The sequence below is a fragment of the Oncorhynchus keta genome, chromosome 3 (genome assembly GCF_023373465.1).
Source record: "Oncorhynchus keta strain PuntledgeMale-10-30-2019 chromosome 3, Oket_V2, whole genome shotgun sequence".
In the NCBI taxonomy this organism is placed as follows: domain Eukaryota; kingdom Metazoa; phylum Chordata; class Actinopteri; order Salmoniformes; family Salmonidae; genus Oncorhynchus; species Oncorhynchus keta.
In genome coordinates, this window is record NC_068423.1 from 5,772,186 (window position 1) to 5,796,880 (window position 24,695).

At 44.5% G+C, this 24,695-nt stretch overlaps 1 protein-coding gene across 1 annotated transcript in view; it reads right to left on the reverse strand.

Annotated features, from left to right (window-relative positions):
- Positions 1-3,380: 3,380 nt before the first annotated feature.
- Positions 3,381-24,695, reverse strand: part of plcd3b (phospholipase C, delta 3b) — a 48,337-nt gene continuing 27,022 nt past the window's right edge. Inside the window, 12 exon segments of the mRNA XM_052487199.1 lie at positions 3,381-6,763; positions 6,859-7,008; positions 12,104-12,239; positions 12,483-12,661; positions 13,642-13,758; positions 16,018-16,171; positions 16,562-16,711; positions 18,796-18,948; positions 19,347-19,491; positions 19,714-19,915; positions 20,348-20,573; positions 21,100-21,229. Of these exon segments, the coding sequence (XP_052343159.1) occupies positions 6,489-6,763; positions 6,859-7,008; positions 12,104-12,239; positions 12,483-12,661; positions 13,642-13,758; positions 16,018-16,171; positions 16,562-16,711; positions 18,796-18,948; positions 19,347-19,491; positions 19,714-19,915; positions 20,348-20,573; positions 21,100-21,229 (2,017 nt within the window). The 3' untranslated portion in view covers positions 3,381-6,488.

The window sequence follows — 24,695 nt, forward strand, 5'->3', positions numbered from 1 at the left end:
CTCCTTCAGGGTTATCTTTGGTATCTTTGTTGCCTCTCTGATTAATGCCCTCCTTGCCTGGTCCGTGAGTTTTGGTGGGCGGCCTTCTCTTGGCAGGTTTGTTGTGGTGCTATATTCTTTCAATTTTTTAATAAAGGATTTAATGGTGCTCCGTGGGATGTTCCAAGTTTCCGATATTTTTTTATAACCCAAACCTGATCTATACTTCTCCACAACTTTGTCCCTGACCTGTTTGGAGAGCCCCTTGGTCTTCATGGTGCCGCTTGCTTAGTGGTGTTGCAGACTCTGGGGCCTTTCAGAACAGGTGACACTTAGATTGCACACAGGTGGACTTTTTAAAATAATTATGTGACTTCTGAAGGTAATTGGTTGCACCAGAACTTATTTAAGGGCTTCATAGCAAAGGGTGGGAATACATATGCATGCACCACTTTTCAGTATTTTATTTTTTCTAATCTTTTGAAACAAGTATTTTTTTCCATTTCACTTCACCAATTTGGACTATTTTGTGTATGTCCATTATATAAAATCCAAATAAAAATCTATTTAAATGACACCAAGGCACTTTACTTTTGCAAGGCACTGTATCTTGCATTACTTATCTCATAAACACAGTTGAAGACAGAAGTTTACATACACCTTAGCCAAATAAATTTAAACTCAGTTTTTCACAATTCCTGACATTTAATCCAAGTAAAAATTCCATGTTTTAGGTCAGTTAGGATCACCACTTTATTTTAAGAATGTGAAATGTCAAAATAATCTCAAGGTATTGGTTTGGCTTTTTGATGGCCACTCCAATACCTCGACTTTGTTGTCCTTAAGCCAATTTGCCACAACTTTGGAAGTATGCTATTTTGGAAGTATGCTATTTTGTGAAGTGCACCAGTCTCTCCTGCAGCAAAGCACCCACACAACATGATGCTGCCACCCCCGTGCTTCACGGTTGGGTTGGTGTTCTTCGGCTTGCAAGCCGTCCCCTTTTTCCTCCAAACATAACGAGGGTCATTATGGCCAAACAGTTCTATTTTTGTTTCATCAGACCAGGACATTTCTCCAAAAAGTACAATCTTTGTCCCCATGTGCAGTTGCAAACCGTAGTCTGGCTTTGTTATGGCGGTTTAGGAGCAGTGGCTTCTTCCTTGCTGAGCAGCCTTTATGTCGATATAGGACTTGTTTTACTGTGGATATAGATACTTTTGTACCTGTTTCCTCCAGCATCTTCACAAGGTCCTTTGCTGTTGTTCTGGGATTGATTTGCATTTTACGCACCAAAGTACGTTCATCTCTAGGTGACAGAATTGCGTCTCCTTTCTGAGCGGTATGACGGCTGTGTGGTCCCATGGGGTTTATAATAATAATAATAATATATGCCATTTAGCAGACGCTTTTATCCAAAGCGACTTACAGTCATGTGTGCATACATTCTACGTATGGGTGGTCCCGGGAATCGAACCCACTACCCTGGCGTTACAAGCGCCATGCTCTACCAACTGAGCTACAGAAGGACCACCGTACTATTGTTTGTACAAATGAACGTGGTACCTTCAGGCGTTTGGAAATTGCTGCTAAGGATAAACCAGACTTGTGGGGGTCTACAATTATTTTTCTGAGGTCTTGGCTGATTTCTTTTGATTTTCCCATGATGTCAAGCAAAGAGGCACTGAGTTTGAAGGTAGGCCTTGAACTACATCCACAGGTACACCTCCAATTGACTCAAATGATGTCAATCAGCCTATCAGCAGCTTCTAAATCCATTACATACATTTCTGGAATTTTCCAAGCTGTTTAAAGGTACAGTCAAATTAGTGTATGTCAACTTCTGATCCACTGGAATTGAATAAATTATAATTGAGTGAATTCTAAGTGAAATAATCAGTCTGTAAACAATTGTTGGAAAAATGACTTGTGTCATGCACAAAGTAGATGTCCTAACCGACTTGCCAAACTATATTTTGTTAACAAGACATTTGTGGAGTGGTTGAAAAACAAGTTTTAATGACTCCAGCCTAAGTGTATGTAAACTTCTGACTTCAACTGTATATACTGTATACTGTATATACTGTGTCCTATACTGTGTCCTACACTATCTATTCTACACTATCTATTGCATCTTAGCCGCTGTCACTCCTCATCCATATATTTTATATTTATATATTCTCATCCCATTCCTTTTCTAGATTGTGTGTATTAAGTTTTGTTGTGGAATTGTTAGATATTACCTGTTAGATACTGCTGCACTGTCGGATCTAGAGGCATAAGCATTTCACTACACTCAAAATAACATCTGCTAACCATGTGTATGTGACCAATAAAATGTGATTTGATTTGAATGAGGCAGCTACGGACAGCTTATCAGCAGTGTGACTTTACAGCATAACCTGCTGGGTAGAGACAAGAGTAGCACATGCAGTACACTCAGTCACGTCTCTAGCCCGTGTAAGGGCCAAAGCAAGATTAGGTATAGGCCCCAAAAAGGCCCCTTCTGCATATCAGGTACCCCAGAGCACTGCTGACATGGGCTAATTGAGTGACTGTCAGTGACTGACATAACAAGTGGAAAACTGCTATGCACAAACACATTTCTAAATTGCACCTTGTGTATTCCATTTTTGTGCCATATTTGTCACCTTAACTGGAGAGGACGGGCCGTGGCACTGGCTGAGGGGGAATCAGTGGAATGGTATCACATACATCGAACACATATGGTTTCCATGTGTTGATGCCATTTCATTTACTCTGTTCCAGCCATTAATATGAGCCGTCCTCCCTTCAGCAGCCTCCACTGCTCTCAACATTTGAGTTGAGGATGCTGACTGAGTTCCTTTTTGGAGCTCTGGGGCCACCTAGCAGCCGTGAGGCCCTACGCACAGCGCATAGTCTGCGTATAAGCAGAGGTGGCACTGAGTGCACTAGTATAGCAGCATCTGCTTTTCAAGAACATCTGCAGTAACCTACAATGCCTTTTACAGCATCACTACAAAATGCCGCTGTTGTTCATTTTAAATGGTAATGCATACCGGTGTATGAGGAATAAGATCCTGTGTCTAATATGCTATTATCAAATCTTTCAAAAATGTGCAGTATGAACTTTGTTTTTATACGAAACATTCATGTGTTGGAAATTCTTTGCATAGTCAACTTATACACAGCACTGACACACACACTTACCCCACCAGACATGTCACCAGGGGTCTTTTAAGAGTCCCCAAATCGAGAACAAATTCAATAAAACGTATATTATTATATAGAGCCATTATTGCATGGAACTCCCTTCCATCAAAGATTGCTCAAAAAACAGATAAAGCAACACCTCTCGCCTATTTGGCTGTCGCAGCAGCTAATGGGGATCCTAATAAAATACCATTGGCAAGTATGTCCACACTTTGTAGGATACATTACACCACTTTTCGTTTATTTATTTTTGTTTTTAATTGATTCAGTTATTACAGCCAGATATAAATACTGTAAACATTGCATTAACGCAAATTCTTTTAACTCAAACTTTTTTTTATCAGTATATTGTTGCATAGTACCAGATTCTGACAGTGTTGTGAATTCAACATGCCCCCGGGGTGAAGTTTTCCCTTGGTACAGATCTCGGATCTGCTTCCCCTCCCCCAATCCTAACCTTAACCATTAGTGAGGGAAATGCAAAACTGACACAAGAGCATCTGGGTCACCCGGACTACACCATCCAACATCCTGGTCAGTGTACCAGTCGAGTCACATGACGTAAATAAATCTTCTATGATAGGAATAAGCAGAATTCAATAACCGCAAGCGTTAAAGTTAAGAAATGAAAGCTCTGAAACGTACAAGAGTAAAAAAACACTATGAAAGAGGTCATTAAAAAGAACAACCTACAATAAACATACACATTGCAGCAGGAAGTAGAGGTACTGAGGGTGCTGAGGGCGCTGTAGAACCCCCTGAATTTTGGGGGGGCAAAAGTCGTGCACTGGGCCTTTAATAATCCTATATAACAGACCTGTATTACATGCAGAAACGCTGATAATGGAAGATGGATGACAGTTTTTAAAAAAGATATGCCAGACAATACAGAAGAATGAAAGAGAAATGGCATTTAGAAGTGTACTTTGGACAGCAACCTGTCATATAATAGAACTGAATAGAGCAAAAAATACAATAGAACTAAAGGATAAACCCAACATACGTTACACATTTGTACTGTAATTTCCCAGTCAGTTTTGTGAATTGAATCCTGTTACCCCCCTCCTCCTCCTCCCCCTCATTATCATCATCATCCAATATCTACTCCATCTCCTCCAGTAACATTTTTTTTTAAATCACATTTTGTTTGAACACTTGTTGTTGATACAATATGTCTGGTATTGGAAACCTGAAAGTGTCCTTGAGTTAAAACAATACTTTTCATTGCCCTGGAAAATCACTGTACAAAATAAATAAGCTATAGCCAAAATACGTGCAATAAATACCATATATAATAGCGTGACATTGTATTTTGCACAACAATTACAATATGCATTTTTCTCCCTATCTTTGCCACAGAAGGACATTTTCACAACTTCACTTCGGTCTTTTACATAAACATCACATCTCTCTTTGAATCCATACAATACCATTGAGGAGTAGACCAGTATGTATGTATAAAGCATCTCAGAGTGCTGATCCTAGGACCAGGTCCCCCCTGTCCATAACATCGTATTCATTAGGATCTAAAAGACAAGACTGATCATAGATCAGCATTCCTACTCTGAGACACAATGTAAACTATTACAAAAACATATTCCTTAAAAAGTATTCTAAAATGGATGTTATTGGTTTACATTACAGCAAATATGTATAAAAATTGTCTATCAAATCATTCTACAACAAAACTAATCTGGGTAATAAACAAGAATATTGATGTTAAAACCCTTCTTTCAAAGATGACATGATATACATTACGGACAATAGATAATGTATTTAAAATAATTGAAATCACTTTAAAACATTTAAAAAGGCTCGAGTCTCAAACTAACCCCACTTCTTGTCCCAAGTTGAAGATTGTCATCTTTAGTTTCAATAACATCTTTTTACAGTATACCTGGCTGTCTCAATACTCCAAAATGACTTACTTTTTTTCCCTTTAACCTTTTCCTTCATCTCCTTTCCTTAATCACTGATAGGTGAATGGACTCAAATCAATGGCACTCGTGTGAGTTTCCGACTTTCCTTAGCTAACGAGGCAATGCTATTTCTCTCCACAACCCAGACGCACAGCCGCCAGAGATGAACAATTCTAAAAACAATCTTCTCTGCTTCAACAAATTCGATTTGTCAAACGATGCACTTTGCTGTTCTTCAAGTGCCACGGTCTTGAGTCGTCAGAAGAATTCTAAAGTTCCACATTAGCTACAAGGCTTTCAGGAAAGGTACACTTCATTTGACATGTCCAGCCTGAACGGCCATCACGGACACAAGGACACAGGATAAGAAACTACTTCCAACTATTGAGACACAGCCTATAGAACTTGAACATCGCTTGAACAGTGAGATCATAAAACAAAGACTTGAAAACATCATGGACCTGGTTACTTGTTCTACATTTTTTGTTCTTAGACCCATCTGAAATGCTACAAACATATTGTAAATATATTTCATATCTTCAAAACGTGCTACAAAAAGGCAACAAGACCTACTATAGTGCATATTCTAGTATTGCTACGATAACTATATCTATCTACAACAACTAGATAACTAAAGTATAATGCGAAAATGATAAATATAAAATCAAACTTCTATATGGTTACATCTCTAAAGATGCCTCGGCTCGGAAAACTGATAAGTCCTTTGATGAACAGTAGCCATAAATCAGGGCAGAATTGAATCCAGGGACGGTATAGACTCTATACTATAGAGTAAACCTCTGTAAGGACCAAATACGTTACACCCTGTACGAATGTGATTCTTTAAAAATACTGGTGTGAATAATCATTTCTTAAAACCTTTTAATATGCTTCAAATATGCAAAGTTCTGTTTGGACGGTTTGCCTGCTCAACAATGGTTGTCGAGGGATGTCCCATCGACCCAATACCCTGGCTGGCTATTGGTTGGTAACTCTTTTTGTGTTTGGTCCAATCATCACACAAAAGAGCCGGCCAGAGATCCTGGTCCAGTTGTCTCACAGAATAACTGGAGATCGAAGTTCATTACTTTCATTACTATAGATATGCTGTTAGATAATGAATGGTATACAGTATGACAGCCACACTGTTGATGATATAGACCGTCTCCACTTGGGCCCACTACTTAGATCACTCAAGTTGGGAGGAACCAAGAACAGTGGTTAGTTGTCATGTTCTCTTTAAAAAATAATACTGTGAGTGAAGCAGAGGCAGAATTAACAAAATTTAAATGGGAATGGACTACAAACATGTTTACTACACCATAAAAAAAAGAGTAGAGGACAGAATGAGTTTCATCTTAACCCTGGGTTACTTGGTGGAGCCTGGGGAGAGACTTAATGCTTCTTGGCTGGCGATTTGGCTTGGGACGTGGTTGGAGATATGGCTGGCGATTTGGCTTGGGACGTAGTTGGAGATATGGCTGGCGATTTGGCTTGGGACGTAGTTGGAGATATGGCTGGCGATTTGGCTACGATCTTGGTTGAGGACGGAGATTTGGCTGAGGCCTTGGAGGGGCTACTGTGGCAGGGGGTGACCTTAACATGGATGAACAGAGAAGCGGGTGACAGGCTGGAACCATCGACCTTCAGCAGGTGGACATGACGGTAACCTGGGGGTGAGAAGGCAGAGGTGAAAGATCAGAAAAACTGATTTATTGGCTCTAGTCTAAACAGTAAGATATGTTATTTTGACACACTCACACACCTGTGCGGAGGCTGGTGAAGGGCAGAGTGAACTGTCCCAGGAAGTCGTTTCTGGAGGTGAAGTCGTGGTCCTCCACCATGAAGCGCACCAGAGCCAGCTCAGGGACATGCAGAGTGAAGTTGAAGGTACAGTCCCACCGAGGGTTAAACCCTGACAAACCATAGGAAAGGGGAAGATTGAAGGGTTCAACGCAAAACATTTTTCATGGATCTTCTATTCGTACTTCAGGTTTGGGCTCAATTCTATTTCAATTGGAATTTCAGTTTATTCAGTCAATTGAAATGTAGTTGATAACGTAGGTTCAATCAGTAAGGCTGGCCTGAATGGATAGCTCACTCTACTTCTTTCAGTAAGCACAATACAATTCACACTGCTTCCTCTTCTACTGCATGTGCATAGCGGGAATGTCCATGTAACTGACAAAATAAAGGAAACACCAAAATAGGGCATTGGGCCTCCACGAGCCAGAACAGCTTCAATGCACCTTGGCATAGGTTCTACAAGTGCCTGGAACTCTATTGGAGGGATGCAACGCCATTCTTCCATGATAAATTCCATAATTTGGCGTTTTGTTGATGGTGGTGGAAAACACTGTCTCAGGCGCCGCTCTAGAATCTCACATAAGTGTTTAATTGAGTTGAGATCTGGTGGCTGAGACGGCCATGGCATATGGTGTACATTTCTTTCATGCTCATCAAACGATTCAGTGACCATTCGTGCCCTGTGGATGGGGGCATTGTCATTCTATCGGGGCATAGCCATGGTAACCAAAGTAATGTCCAAAATAATGCCCTACCTAGCATTTTATAAATTACCCTAAGCATGATGGGATTTTAATTGCTTAAATAACTCAGGAACCACACCTGTGTGGAAGCACCTGCTTTCAATATACTTTGTTTCCCTCATTTACTCAAGTGTTTCCATTATTTTGGCAGTTACCTGTATACACTGAGTGTACAAAATAATAGGGACACCTTCCTAATATTGAGTTGCACCCCGTTCCCCTCAGCCTCAATTCATTGGGGCATGGATTCTACAAGTTGTCGAAAGCATTCCACAGGGATGCTGGCCCATGTTGACTCCAATGCTTCCCACAGTTGTGTCAAGTTGGCTGGATATCCTTTGGGTGGTGGACCATTCTTGATGCACACGGAAAACTTGTTGAGCATTAAAAACCCAGCATCTATGCAGTTCTTGACACTCAAACCGGTGTGCCTGGAACCTACTACCATACCCCGTTCAAAGGCACTTAAATCTTCTGTCTTGCCCATTCACCCTCTGAATGGCACACATACACAATCCATGTCTCAATTATCTTAAGGCTTAAAAATCCTTCTTTAACATGCCCCCTCCCCTTCATCTACACTGATAAGGAATCATAGCAGTCTATGTCATGAAAATAGTTAGTGTTTACAAACACTATTATCATTGGCATAGTCTCTACTCTCCTCTCCTCATCAGCATGTCATTCCTCCTCTTTTCTATTAGCCATGTGCAGAATGTCATTGAACTATTTACCTTATAGCATATGAGCACGGAACAATAATTGCACATTCCTCACGCTTGCTGTTTAACCTATGGGCACACTCTTGCAATTATCACCTTCTCTCCCTCAGCCAATGGGCATAAATCTATGGCGCATAAATCTTGGGATGTATTTATATGTCAAACTTGCCCATGTTCTCTTACAGTTCATAGGAACTCCTTACTCCCAGAAATGATCAAAATAATTAGATTTTTGTGTTGTTTTTTTGTTAGGTTAACACATAAATTGATTAATAAAATTTGCTAAATTTGCTGTTCTACAGGTGGTGTCGGGGCAAGTAAAGAGAAATGGAGTAGGTCCTAGGGCTGTTACGATGAACGTATTACCGCCACACCGGCGGTCACGAGCCATGATGGCAGTCAAATTCCACGAGACCATTTAGTCACGGTAATTAGGCTTCTTTAAGCTCTGATGCTGCTGATGGTCATTAGTAGCCTACCAAACTTGCTAACTGGCTGGTACTCAGCACTCTATTGTCCCTCTAATCACGCTGACATCAATGTAAATCAAAAATCTAATCAAACACTTCATGAGAGCTCATGAGCTCATGTTGCGCAACATTTCTATAGGCTATGCAATTGCGTGAGAAAACAGTGATGGCTTCTATTAAAAAGAGGAGGATCTCATCAGCTTTTTATAGGCTAGGCCTACAATATTTATTTATCAACTTTCCTAATACAGATGAAGTCAGATGTTTACATACACTTAGGTAATTTTTCCAACAATTGCGAAAGGTGCAAATTAATCCCAGAATAACAGCAAAGGACCTTGTGCTGGAGAAAACAGGTACAAAATGATCTACAGTCGTGGCCAAAAGTTTTGAGAATGACATAAATATTAATTTCCACAAAGTTTGCTGCTTCAGTGTCTTTAGATATTTTTGTCAGATGTTACTATGGAATACTGAAGTATAATTACAAGCATTTAATAAGAGTCAAAGGCTTTTATGGACAATTACACGAAGTTGATGCAAAGAGTCAATATTTGCAGTGTTGACCCTTCTTTTTCAAGATCCGCCCTAGCATAGTCAATTAACTTCTGGGCCACATCCTGACTGATGGCAGCCCATTCTTGCATAATCAATGCAGGTAGGAGACCTGCGCAAACTCCCTGTGCTCACCGTTGGGCTAGAGAGACCGGGCAGACACCGTGTTATGCTATGGAGCGGAGCGCACAGTGTTTCCATTGCGGGTGCATAGCCCGGTGCGGTTCATACCAGTCCTTCGTATTGGCCGGGCTAGAGTGGGCATCGAGCCAGGTAAGCTTGGGCAGGCTCGGTGCTCAAGAGCTCCAGTGCGCCTGCACGGTCCGGTCTATCCAGAGCCACCTCCACACACCAGTCCTCCGGTACCAGCTCCCCGCACCAGGCTTCCTGTGCGTGTCCTCAATCCTGTAGCACCAGTTCCAGCACAACGCACCAGGCCTTCTGTGCGCCTCGCCTGTTCAGCACAGCCAGAGCCTTCCTTCCTCCTGCGCTGTCGGAGTCTCTCGCCTGTTCAGCACAGCCAGAGCCTTCATTCCCTCCTGCGCTACTGGAGTCTCCTGTCTGTTCAGCGCTATCAGAGCCTTCCTTCCCTCCTGCGCTGTCGGAGTCTCCCGCCTGTTCAGCGCTATCAGAGCCTTCCTCCTCTATAGCGCTGCCGGAGCCTCCTGCCTGTTCGGAGCAGCCTGAGCTGCCAGTCTGCAAGGAGCTGTCAGTCTGCAAGGAGCTGTCAGTCTGCAGGGTGCTGTCAGCCTGCATGGAGCAGTCAGAGCTGTCAGTCTGCATGACGCAGCCAGAGCTGTCAGTCTGCAAGGAGCTGCCAGTCTGCAAGGAGCTGTCAGCCTGCATGGAGCTGCCAGAGCTGTCAGTCTACAAGGAGCTGCCAGAGCTGTCAGTCTACAAGGAGCTGTCAGTCTGCATAGAGCTGCTAGATCCGCCAGTCAGCCACGATCTTCTAGATCTGCCAGTCAACCAGATTCTTCCAGATCTGCCAGTCAACCAGTCTCTTCCAGATCTGCCAGTCAACCAGTCTCTTCCAGATCTGCCAGTCAACCAGTCTCTTCCAGATCTGCCAGTCAACCAGTCTCTTCCAGAACTGCCAGTCAACCAGTCTCTTCCAGATCTGCTAGTCAACCAGAATCTTCCAGATCCGCCAGCCAGCCAGGATCTACCGGAGCCTACTACCTGCCTGAGCTTCATCTCAGTACTGGGCTTCCTCTCAGTACTGGGCTTCCTCTCAGTACTGGGCTTCCTCTCAGTACTGGGCTTCCTCTCAGTACTGGGCTTCCTCTCAGTACTGGGCTTTCTCTCAGTACTGGGCTTCCCCTCAGTCCCGAGCTGCCCCTCAGCCCCGAGCTGCCCCTCAGCCCCGAGCTGCCCCTCAGCCCCGAGCTGCCCCTCAGCCCCGAGCTGCCCCTCAGTCCCGAGCTGCCCCTCAGTCCCGAGCTTCCCCTCAGTCCCGAGCTGCCTCAGTCCCGAGCTGCCCCTCAGTCCCGAGCTGCCCCTCAGTCCCGAGCTGCCCCTCAGTCCCGAGCTTCCCCTCAGTCCCGAGCTGCCCCAGTCCCGAAGCTGCCCCTCAGTCCCGAGCTGCCCCTCAGTCCCGAGCTGTCCCTCAGTCCCGAGATGCCCCTCAGTCACGAGCTGCTCCTCAGTTCTGTGGGGTTCTGGGTGAGGACTATTAGGCCATGGTCGGCGGCGAGGGTGGATTATCCCAGGACGCGAAGGGGAAGAACTAGGACATTAATGGAGTGGGGTCCACGTCCCGAGCCGGAACCGCCACCATGGACAGACGCCCACCCGGACCCTCTCTATGGTTTGCGGTGCGTCCAGGAGTCCGCACCTTAGGGGGGTTCTGTCACGCCTTGGTCTTAGTATTTTGTGTTTTCTTTAATTATTAGATCAGGCCAGGGTGTGACATGGGTTTATGTTATATTGTATGTTCGTATTGGGGTTTGTAGTTTTGGGATCGCGGCTGATTAGGGGTGTTGTATAGGCTTGTCTGCCTGAGGCGGTTCTCAATCAGAGTCAGTTGATTCTCGTTGTTTCTGATTGGGAACCGTATTTAGGTAGCCTGGTTTCGCTTTGTATTTCTTGGGGGAATGTTCCTGTCTCTGTGTAGTTTCACCAGATAGTCTGTAATTAGGTTTCACGTTCCGTTTGTTGTTTTGTATTTTGTATCGTTATTTCATGTGTCATTTTTTTTCTATTAAAGTCATGAGTAACCACTACGCTGCATTTCGGTCCGACTCTCTTTCGACAAACGAAGAATGCCGTTACAGAACATTATGTATTTTTTCCTTTATACATTTTCCTGACATCCAAAAGTACTCGTTACATTTTGACAGGAAAATGGTCCAACTCACACACAAAATCTCTGGTCCTCCCTAATGCCTCTGATCTGGCAGATTCATTAAACACAAATGCTTAGTTTGTAAATGTTGTCGGAGTGTTGGAGTGTACCTGGTTTGTTTAATATAAGGAATTTAAAATGATTTATACTTTTACTTTTGATACTTAAGTACATTTAAAACCAAATACTTTTAGACTTTTACTCAAGTTGTATTTTATTGGGTGATTTTTACTTTTACTTGAGTAATTTTCTATGAAGGTATCTTTACTATTACTCAAGTATGACAATTGAGTACTTTTTCCACCACTGAAAAAATGTAGAAAAAGTCAAGGGGTCTGAATACTTTCCAAATGCACTGTATATTTACCATTGTTGTCAACGCGGGGGGACATCTTCTTGTTGTTGTCGATGGGAACGCCATGGGTCTCCACCCACACCTGAGGGTCCACGATGGAGCTGGGTTTATCCCACTCTGGCTTGGGAAGCTGCTGGGCTGAAATCACCTGCATGGGATTGGTTATAATGGGATTGGGGAAAAACAGGAATGGGACAAACGGGATTGTGAGAAATAGCATTAGAGAAAAGTGAGGCATTGATTTTAATTCCTATACATTGCATTTATTTTTTGCGAGTCTGAACTTGTTACCTTCTCAATGGCCTCTTGGCGGATTGACAAAGTCGTATAGAACTGCGTTAAATTGGATTGATTTGGGGGGCTGTCGGGAAATCCAGGAACGCCCACTTACCCGTATGGTGAGGAGGGTGGGGTCGTGTCCGGGTCCTCCCCCCGTGTTCTCGGGGTTGAAGTTGCAGTCAGGGCGGGTCAGAAAGGAGGGCTTGAGGACGTATCCGCAAAGGCCGTTGGGTAAAAAGCGCCCCCGGTTCAAGTCCATCTCTTCCCCTGCCGTCTGGAAGTTCAGCGCCACTGGAGAAACAAATATTTCAGTTACTAACTGTGAATTAGTGTGTTGATTTAAAGCCTAGACATTAGCCAGATCATCTGCCTGCCACAAAGAGTATTTTAGCGCATTACAGGACATACTGTAGGTTATTACTGGATAATCACTGTGGTTTAGAGTTACAGTGTATTGTGCTTTATTTATCTGTCTAAGTAATGAGAGAATTTATGTTATCCATTAGAGTGTAATAGAATTCTGGAATATTGCTCTTGTTGGGATCTTATTTTTCAGAGTAAATAACTCACGGATACTAGAGAAGCTTTAACCAAGTTGAATTCTTCCCAAAGGTTCTGTACAGCTGTAATCAGACAGCAAAACATTTCTCTCCATTGGTTATATACATCCTACTTAAAGACACTCCCTCTCTCCAATCCTTCTTATGGCTTAACAGGAAAAGAGTAACAAGATCCCAAACCCTTATTACTCCCTTTAGGTGACCTGTCCTCACCTCCTGACCTCAACCCCTCCTTCATCTAATCCACAGATGTCCATCTGTCTTTCCTGTATCAACACGGTGCTCTGCTCCCGTCCCCCAACACATTCCAACACTTTCCACAGCTATCTGTCCTTCTACAGAGACATAAAACCCAGTCTCTTTCATTTCCTGTCATTCATTTCCAATCTCAATGATCAATGTTTAGCCGATTCCAACACTCTGTAATGGAGTGTATGGCACTGACCAGTGTCGCAACACACATTCTCCAACACAATCCGGAATTCACAAATACTATCAAATCTGGCAACTAACATTGGCCTCTCACTGAGGAACAGGGTACCTGGTAAACACTGTTTCACAGTTCTGAGACGGGCCATACTAACCATATTTCCTGAAAACACGCTATGAAAGTAGATATGTTACATTTTGCTGTTTGTGGCGTTCTACTTTCATAGCGTACTGTAGGGAATATAATCTGGCAACTTCAGAGAGTGGTTACAATGTTCTGACCAATCTGGCAACCGCCGTTCCACATATCCTGGGGGTCGTAGTTGGAGGACTGCAGGCGTTGTCCTGAGGGATATATTCTGCTCAACTGATGGCTGTTGTGACGGACAAAATGCTTCCCTGCAGGAGGGGGAGAAAGAAGGAGGGCAAGGGTAGTTAAAACACTGGCAAAAGGGAAAAACAGAGAAGCCTATGTGGTGAACAAGGTTGTGTTCATTAGGGCAGGAAGGGTCCAGGTAGACCCTTCATGTTTCAATCTGTTTTCTTCCATTTGGTGCCTAATGAACACAGCCCAGGTGTCTTGTCTTCCCAATAGGGAATCAACAGGGCCTGCAGAAAAATAGCCTAGTGTACATATTCATTATTATTATTATTATTTATTGGACTTGATTGGACCCAAAGGGCTTTAAATTGTAAGGGGGAAGCTCATCTCATCCACCACCAATGTTTAGCACCCACTTGGATGATGCACGGCAACCAATTTGCACCAGACTACACATCAACTATCAGGTGCAGAGGTGAGGAGTGATATATGCCAATTAGGAATGAGGAGGATAATTAGGTGGCCGGGTTGGGCAATTAGCCAGGTCACCAGGGTTAACACCTTACAATAAGTGCCATGCAATTTTTAATAACCACAGAGAGTCAGGACACCCGTTTAACGTCCCATCCGAAAGACACCAAACTACTCAAGGCGATGTCCCCACCACTGCCCTGGGGCATCTCTGTATATATCAATGATGTTGCTCTTGCTGCGGGCGATTCCCTGATCCACCTCTACGCAGACGACACCATTCTGTATACTTCTGGCCCTTCCTTGGACACTGTGCTATCTAACCTCCAAACGAGCTTCAATGCCATACAACACTCCTTCCGTGGCCTCCAACTGCTCTTAAACGCTAGTAAAACCAAATGCATGCTTTTCAACCGTTCGCTGCCTGCACCCGCACGCCCGACTAGCATCACCACCCTGGATGGTTCCGACCTAGAATGTGGACATCTGTAAGTACCTAGGTGTCTGGCTAGACTGTAAACTCTCCTTCCAGACTCATATCAAACATCTCCAATCTAAAATCAAATCTAGAGTCGGCTTTCTATTCTGCAACAAAGCCCCCTTCACTCACGCCGCCAAACTTACCCTAGTAAAACTGACTATCCTACCGATCCTCGACTTTGGCGATGTCATCTACAAAATAGCTTCCAATACTCTACTCAGCAAACTGGATGCAGTTTATCACAGTGCCATCCGTTTTTTTTTTTACTAAAGCACCTTATACCACCCACCACTGCGACCTGTATGCTCTAGTCGGCTGGTCCTCGCTACATATTCGTCGCCAGACCCACTGGCTCCAGGTCATCTACAAGTCCATGCTAGGTAAAGCTCCGCCTTATCTCAGTTCACTGGTCACGATGGCAACACTGACCATCCCTAAAGCCAACACCTCATTTGGCCGCCTTTCCTTCCAGTTCTCTGCTGCCTGTGACTGGAACGATTTGCAAAAATCTCTGAAGTTGGAGACTTATCTCCCTCACCAACTTCAAACATCTGCTATCTGAGCAGCTAACCGATTGCTGCAGCTGTACATAGTCTATCGGTAAATAGCCCACCCAATTTACCTACCTCAACCCCATACTGTTTTTATTTATTTACTTTTCTGCTCTTTTGCACACCAGTATTTCTACCTGCACATGACCATTTGATCATTTATCACTCCAGTGTTAATCTGCTAAATTGTAATTATTCGCCTACCTCCTCATGCCTTTTGCACACAATGTATATAGACTCTTTTTTTCTTTTTTCTCACTGTGTTATTGACTTGTTTATTGTTTACTCCATGTGTAACTTTGTGTTGTTGTCTGTTCACACTGCTATGCTTTATCTTGGCCAGGTCGCAGTTGTAAATGAGAACTTGTTCTCAACTAGCCTACCTGGTTAAATAAAGGTGAAATAAATCAAATAAAAACATTGGGATCTCCTTATACCAGGGGAGTGCCCCCTACTGGCCCTCCAACACCACTTTCAGCAGCATCTGCTCTCCTATCCAAGGACTGACCAGAACCTACCCTCTAGGCTTCAGAGGCAAGCCAGCGGTGGGATGCAGGGTGGTATGCTGCTGGCGCACGTGGGTGTGTGCGCATGTGGGTCCATGTGTTTTTGTTTTCATACAATGTTAACTAACAGAGTAGCCTGTTGATGTAATTGGCTAAGTGTGTAGAGTAGACTAATTGTACTCTTGAGCTTTTACTGAACAATTATCTTTCGGGAGCTATTAGGTTACTCTGTTAATTAGCATTGTATGTAAACACACACACACACACACGTAAGCAAACACACACACACACAAAGCCCCCCCCCACACAAACACACACTCTACATACCTGATTCTTTGACGTGTTTGAGGGCTTCGCTCTCGGAGAAGGAGGACATCTCTGTAGGGGGTTTCTTTGCTGCCTGGTCAAAGCCTTTAAAGGGAACACTGCGTGTGTACACCACCAGGTCTGACAGCTCTGGACTCAGCTTAGAGACACCCGGCTAAGGAGGTGTACACACACGCACGCACACACACACACACACACACACACACACACACACACACACACACACACACACACACACACACACACACACACACACACACACACACACACACACACACACACACACACACACACACACACACACACAGGGTGGGGAAGAGAGAGTAGGAAGCAGAGAGAGAAAGGAAAGGCAAAGTTACTAGTACTACATGAGATCAGCAAATAAGCGGATTCAGCAAGAAAGACAGACAAAAGACGCACGCACACACACACACACACACACACACACACACACACACACACACACACACACACACACACACACACACACACACACACACACACACACACACACACACACACACACACACACACACACACACACACACACCTACCTTCTTCTCCTCCTTCTTTTGCTCTCTGCATGGCTACACTCACACTCCTCCGAGGAGCTGAGGTCTGAAGAACTGGAGGAGCTCTCCAGCTCCACCACTCTCTCCTTCTTCCCCTTCACCAGGATCTTCCCTTTCAGCGCCTACATACACACATGTAAAAACAGACGGATAAAACACACAGACTTTGGCTATCCATGAACTCACATACGTATAGGCAGGTACAAGTGCACACACACACACACACACACACACACACACACACACACACACACACACACACACACACACACACACACACACACACACACACACACACACACACACACACACACACACACACACACACACACGCGCGCGCACACACATTTGAAATACTTTATTTGAATCCACCAATCAAATTTACATTAAAAAAGATCCCTGTATGCATGGCACTGAAGGGTACAGAAAGCACCTCATTCATTCAGCTAGGCTGCCCACGACAGCTGAAACAGAGCAGCAGCTAGCCAACTGATTTGCCCTAGTTTGTGTCAGACCCACAATCTGAAGGCCAAGCACCGCAAGCCAGTGTACGTGGCCGAGACTACCAAATATCAGCGCCACCAGCTTGCACCTACACCCAAGGCTGTCCAAGCGTGCCACGTGGGGCTGTTATTTAAGAAGCTTTGTCGCCAAAGGCCTGCTCCACGTAGCCGTCAAATGAGCAATCCACTTCCAAAATGGGCACCTCCCTCTGCCCTCCCCCACAACAACAACATCTGGCGTATTTGGCACACAGGAAAACACATCATTATGTACATCAAACCAGCTTCCTCTTACACAATAATGTTTATGGATGTGTGCTGTTGGTGAGACTACCTGTCTCACTTTACTGGCTATCAGGTATTTTCTACAATGTAGAAAATAGTAAAAATAAATAAAAACCCTGGAATGAGTAGGTGTGTCCAAACTTTGGACAGGAACTGTATATGATATGGGTATTATTTGAACTGGCTAGCCAGCTAACTTAACGTTAGCTCCCTAGCTAACAAGCTTCAAACTAACCAAAACATTGTTTAGAAAGTTGTTTTTAGTTGCCTGGTTTGATAAATTGACATATACCAAACAAATTTCTAAACGGATGGGTTTATTGGTGTTAAAATACACCAGTTATGCTATTTTGGACCACTAAAGGCTGGTTTATACTAAGCCTATCGACAAGTCTATAAAGAGTTGTCGCAGTGACATCATGAACATTCTATTGTAGACTGACATCGAACTTGTCGTTGTCGTTATGACAAAGTTATGACACAAAAACGACAGGCTGAAAGACATCAGCAGCCCAATAGAATGTTCATGATGTCACTGCGACAACTGTTTATAGATATGTTGACAGACTTAGTATAAACCAACCTTTAGTCTTGAAATCTTTGTTTGTTTAGTACACTACCGTACTCACTCTTTTTAGCACATGGCCTCACATGTGACTCCTTAAAGAGATGGGCGGGGCCAAGGCTTAAGAGGGTGTGAACGATGCTGAATGAATGTAAACAAAGAAGAGCTCTCCAGTAGGTGTACCAAAACATTCAAGGGCAATTTTCTCAAATGCCCAGTAAATTGAAATGTTGCCAGTCAAATGTCCTGCGCCACATTTTCCCAACGGAAAACCTGACACACACACACTCCTGATGTTGTAAGAAAGGAATGTCAGATGGGCCCACCCAAGCCATAGCAGAGTTCAATATTGTTATTATTCAATAAGCCATTGTTTACAAACGCTAGCTTTTCAATTGTGGACGACAATTGCTAAAACTCAAAAACAGGAAGTGGTGAGGAATTTGAATCTGAAATGTACTTCAAGTTAATCCTCACTAGTGACTAAGAGCCAATGAGTGAGCAGCTATTTTAAGAATGAATAACGAAATTCCATTCAAAGCAGTCTTTCTAAGGAGCAGAGCAGAGAGGAGTGTGTGTGTCTGTTCTTGGCTGGAAGGAGGAGAGACAGAGACTGAGAGAGAGAGAGAGAGATGAAGAGATATTCTGGCAAATTTATTACGATATTTGTGTGGAAGAAAACACATCACTGTTTATGGCGGTAATGACAGCGATTGGGTCTCGAGCTTTGAACCCATCCTTTTTTGCGAGATCACAAGTCAAAAAGTTTGAGAACCACTGCATTATAGAATTGTAGCAGTGTGGTGTAGTGTAGAATAGGAATGTATAGTAGTAGCATAGCAGTAGTCCCCACCTCTGGTGAGGGCAGGCACTGGAGCTGCTGTTCATTGAGGGGCTTGGTGAGCAGCTTGTCCCCCAGGATGGAGCGCAGGTGTCGGGCCATGACCGCCTGCTGCTCCACACTGCAGTGGTTCTCAATGGACAGGATTAGAGGGTACGGAGACGCCTGGAAGATGAGACGGCAACGGAAGAGAAGAAGGTGGAGGGGGGGGAGAGGGAAGTTATTACACCTTAATTCGGAACAGATATTTTTGGTGCCAGAGTTTGGTCCAGTGGTAGTGTTGCCGACTCTCAACCACGCATCACCCTTGGCGATGGATCGAATTCTGTCTGGGACACTCTCCTATCTGTCTAACCTAACCCTCTATATACATATATAGAGAGAGAGGAAAAAAAAGACAAATGTAATATTTGTTTCGGTCTATACCTAAACATATACCAGTAGCTAGTAATCTTCCAAACTAGTCTAAACTAGTCTAATGTGGGGGGTTAAAAATGACAAAATACAATACACAGTCATTAAAATGAATGGCATTGGACTGCTAATGGACTATTGGAATTTACTTTGAAGGCGTACTCGGCGATGGTCTCGATGACTTCTGTGAAGGGCACTTTGGAGGTGAGTGTGTGACCGTGGTAGATGACCGGCTCCCCTTTGTCCCCATCCCAACAGTCTAACTCCACACAGCGACAGCCTTGGTTCAGAGCCCTGGGACAGAGGAAACACACGTTAACGCACACACACACACGTTACCATACATGCGATGTTAACACAAACACACACAGTATACACACACAGACTTAAAACACATGTATAGAGTGTGTTTTGTGGTGCTCAATATAAGGTGATGTGGTGTTTGTGTGTTTACGTGTGTACGTCTATGCCTGTGAATGTGTGAGCGCATACATTTCCATACATGTGTGTGTTCACCTGATATAAGACTCCGTGCTGCTGTAGCCAGTAACCTGGTCACTGGTGAGGTAGGTGTTGTGTGAGGAGGAGATGAAGTAGTGGGCCAGAGATCTGGTCATGTCCTGGTACACCCGGGCGTGGTCCGGGTCAAACACATTGTTCTCCTTGGACAGCATGTACATGGTGAAACCATTGGGCGTCATGTACCCATTCTTCTGGGCTGTGCAGGGTATAGGCACATGGTTGGTATGGGAGTGATAGAAAAAAAAAACATACCAAAATATACATCGATTTGCTTGTGTTAATGTACAGTAGGTACAACAATTATTTCATTTGGATACATTTTGGGGACAATAAGGTGAGCTGAAGGTAGAAATAGTATGGAGGAAGTGAGAAAAGGTCTATATTCCAATCTAAAAAGACCCTACCTCCCTTAACTTTTGGCCATACAGGTAGCTTAGCACTTAGTGTACCTTAGCGCGTAGCTTAGCACTTAGCGTAGTGTAGCAATTAGCATAGTGTAGCACTAGCGTAGCTTACAACTTAGAGTAGAGTAGCACTTAGCATAGCTAAAATAACATTTTAGCTTCACTTAATGCTAACTAAGTAGCACTGAGTATTGCTTAGCACAACCATTAGCATGTAAGCGTACCCCACTCATTGAGCTCGTAGGTGAGGATCAGACTCTGAGCGTGGATCAGCGAGGAGTCCTCTCCCTGGTCTTTCAGGAAGTCCTTCAGGTCCACGGTGGAGAGCACACAGCCGTTCGCCGAGTAGCGGCTAAAAACGGCGTCCAGGTCTGGCCGCCGCAACAGCTCCCTACAGAACACCTCGATTTCCCCGTGGTCCAGACGACCGTCACACGACCGGTCACACTTCTGATGGGAGGAGGGCGGGAATATTTCCAAAGGGATCAAGTCAATGGATGAACATGATCGAAGTTATTGTTTCAAGGCAAGCTAATAAAATGGTCACAGTCATCATTTTCAATGTCATTTTAATGAGTCAATTGGAGCTGCATGAATTGAATCAAAAAAGATCAAACAAGCCATGGGATTGAATTTGGAACTACAGCTGAAACGTTACTGAAATGCAACTGACTCCAACCATAGATGAACGTTTTCAAAGTCTTGCCCTCTGAGTATGATGTATCAGTTGCAGACATACAGTATCATTTGAAATGAGCTATTTCCGGACGACAGGACAGAAACAAATATTTGAGAAGTAAGGACAATGCAGTGTGATGCTAATCTATATCCAATGTTTCCCCTACCATAGGCTAGGTCGGGCTCCCCCCTTTCTAAAAGAGTTTGGCATCTTTGGCAATTTTGGTACCAGTGAGCTTGGGTGTTGCTATAGGGCTGGAAATTAATCTAGGGGAAATAATGTCTATGGTCTGCTCACCTTAAAGAGGTTGCGCGCATACTCTTCATTTAGGTCGATGTTGATCATGGTGAGCAGCCCCTGGACCTCCTCGTAGCTCAGCTTCTCGTCATGGTTCAGGTCGGCCCGTTTCAGATAGCCACGGATCCAGGTGACCACACGCAGTCAAGGACAACAGTGGACAGATTAAACTACAGCACCCTCTCCACATGACAGTCAAAAGGGCTGCTTTGGATCATCCAAGGATGTACTGCACATCAGTGGGTGGTGAATGGAGGGAGTTCAGACCAATATGTCAAATGCTTTATTACGTAATAATGGGCATGACGCCTCTGAAAACATACTGTATATCCACGTCGTTACCATTATCATCATCATCTAGGGTCTCTCTCTCTCGCTCGCTCTCTATCTATATATATATATATATAAACTCAGCAAAAAAATAAACGTCCCTTTTTCAGGGCACTGTCTTTCAAGGTTAATTCGTAAAAATCCAAATAACGTCACAGATCTTCATTGTAGAGGGTTTAAACACTGTTTCCCATGCTTGTTCAATGAACCATAAAGACGTAATGTCATCTGCGTGAACGTGCCTTAGGCATGCTGCAAGGAGGCATGAGGACTGCAGATGTGGCCAGGGCAATGTTCGTACTGTGAGACTCCTAAGACAACGCTACAGGGAGATGGGACGAACAGCTGATCATCCTCGCAGTAACAGACCACATATAACAACACAGGATCGGTACATCCGAACATCACACCTGCGGGACAGGTACAGGATGGCAACAACAACTGCCTGAGTTACACCAGGAACAAACAATCCCTCCATCAGTGCTCAGACTGTCCGCAATAGGCTGAGAGAGGCTGGACTGAGGACTTGTAGGCCTGTTGTAAGGCAGGTCCTCACCAGACATCACTGGCAACAATGTTGCATAGGGGCACAAACCCACCGTCGCTGGACCAGACAGGACTGGGAAAAAGTGCTCTTCACTGACGAGTCGCGGTTTTGTCTCACCAGGGGTGATGGTCGGATTCGCGTTTATCGTCAAAGGAATGAGCGTTACACCGAGGCCTGTACTCTGGAGCGGGATCGATTTGTAGGTGGAGGGTCCGTAATGGTCTGGGGCGGTGTGTCACAGCATCATCAACCTGAGCTTGTTGTCATTGCAGGCAATCTCAACGCTGTGCGTTACAGGTACGACATCCTCCGCCCTCATGTGGTACCCTTCCTGCAGACTCATCCTGACATGACCCTCCAGCATGACAATGCCACCAGCCATACAGGTCTTTCTGTGCATGATTTCCTGCAAGACAGGAATGTCACTGTTCTGCCATGGTCAGTGAAGAGCCCGGATCTCAATCCCATTGAGCACGTCCGACCTGTTGGGTCACCCTCCGACCTGTTGGGGCTAGGGCCATTCCCCCCAGAAATGTCTTGCAGGTGCCTTGGTGGAAGAATGGGGTAACATCTCACGGCAAGAACTGGCAAATATGGTGCAGTCCACGAGGAGGAGATGCACTGCAGTACTTAATGCAGCTGGTGGCCAAACCAGATACTGACTGTTACTTTTGATTTTGACCCCCCCTTTGTTTAGGGTCACATTATTCCATTTCTGTTAGTTACATGACTGTGGAACTTGTTCAGTTTATGTCTCAGTTGTTGAATCTTGTTATGTTCATACAAATATTTACACATGTCGTTTGCTGAAAATAAACGCAGTTGACAGTGAGAGGATGTTACCTTTTTTGCTGAGTTTACATAAATATATATACACACAAGACCGTTGAAAAGTTTGGGGTCACTTAGAAATGTCCTTGTTTTTGAAAGAAAGCACATTTTTTGTCCATTAAAATAACATCAAATTGATCACAAATACAATGTCGACATTATTCATGTTGTAAATGACTATTGTAGCTGGAAACGGCAGATATTTTATGGAATAGTTTATCATTTTAAAAGGCTAATTGATTATTAGAAAACACTTTTGCAATTATGTTAGCAGAGCTGAAAACTGTTGTCCTGATTAAAGAAGCAACCAAACTGGCCTTCTTTAGACTAGTTGAGTATCTGGAGCATCGGCATTTGTGGGTTCGATTACAGGCTCAAAATGGCTAGAAACAAAGAACTTGCTTCTGAAACTTGTCAGTCTATTCTTGTTCTGAGAAATTAAGGCTATTCCACTCCCTTCACAGAACAGTGCAAACTGGCTCAAACCAGAATAGAAAAAGGAGTGGGAGGCCCCGGTGCACAACTGAGCAAGAGGACGAGTACATTAGAGTGTCTAGTTTGAGAAACAGACGCCTCACAAGTCCTCAACTGGCAGCGTCATTAAATAGTACCAGCAAAATACCAGTCTCAACGTCAACAGTGAAGAGACGACTCCGGGATGCTGGCCTTTTAGGCAGAGTTCCTCTGTCCAGTCACAACGTCAACAGTGAAGAGACGACTCCGGGATGCTGGCCTTTTAGGCAGAGTTCCTCTGTCCAGTCTCAACGTCAACAGTGAAGAGACGACTCCGGGATGCTGGCCTTTTAGGCAGAGTTCCTCTGTCCAGTCTCAACGTCAACAGTGAAGAGGTGACTCCGGGATGCTGGCCTTCTAGGCAGAGTTCCTCTGTCCAGTCTCAACGTCAACAGTGAAGAGACGACTCCGGGATGCTGGCCTTCTAGGCAGAGCTCCTCTGTCCAGTTTCAACGTCAACAGTGAAGAGACGACTCCGGGATGCTGGCCTTTTAGGCAGAGTTCCTCTGTCCAGTCTCAACGTCAACAGTGAAGAGACGACTCCGGGATGCTGGCCTTTTAGGTAGAGTTCCTCTGTCCAGTCTCAACGTCAACAGTGAAGAGGTGACTCCGGGATGCTGGCCTTCTAGGCAGAGTTCCTCTGTCCAGTCTCAACGTCACCAGTGAAGAGGCGACTCCGGGATGCTGGCCTTCTAGGCAGAGTTCCTCTGTCCAGTCTCAACGTCACCAGTGAAGAGGCGACTCCGGGATGCTGGCCTTCTAGGCAGAGTTCCTCTGTCCAGTCTCAACGTCAACAGTGAAGAGGCGACTCCGGGATGCTGGCCTTCTAGGCAGAGTTCCTCTGTCCAGTCTCAACGTCAACAGTGAAGAGACGACTCCGGGATGCTGGCCTTTTAGGCAGAGTTCCTCTGTCCAGTCTCAACGTCAACAGTGAAGAGACGACTCCGGGATGCTGGCCTTCTAGGCAGAGTTCCTCTGTCCAGTCTCAATGTCAACAGTGAAGAGACGACTCCGGGATGCTGGCCTTCTAGGCAGAGTTCCTCTGTCCAGTCTCAACGTCAACAGTGAAGAGACGACTCCGGGATGCTGGCCTTTTAGGCAGAGTTCCTCTGTCCAGTCTCAACGTCAACAGTGAAGAGACGACTCCGGGATGCTGGCCTTCTAGGCAGAGTTCCTCTGTCCAGTCTCAACGTCAACAGTGAAGAGACGACTCCGGGATGCTGGCCTTTTAGGCAGAGTTCCTCTGTCCAGTCTCAACGTCAACAGTGAAGAGACGACTCCGGGATGCTGGCCTTCTAGGCAGAGTTCCTCTGTCCAGTCTCAATGTCAACAGTGAAGAGACGACTCCGGGATGCTGGCCTTCTAGGCAGAGTTC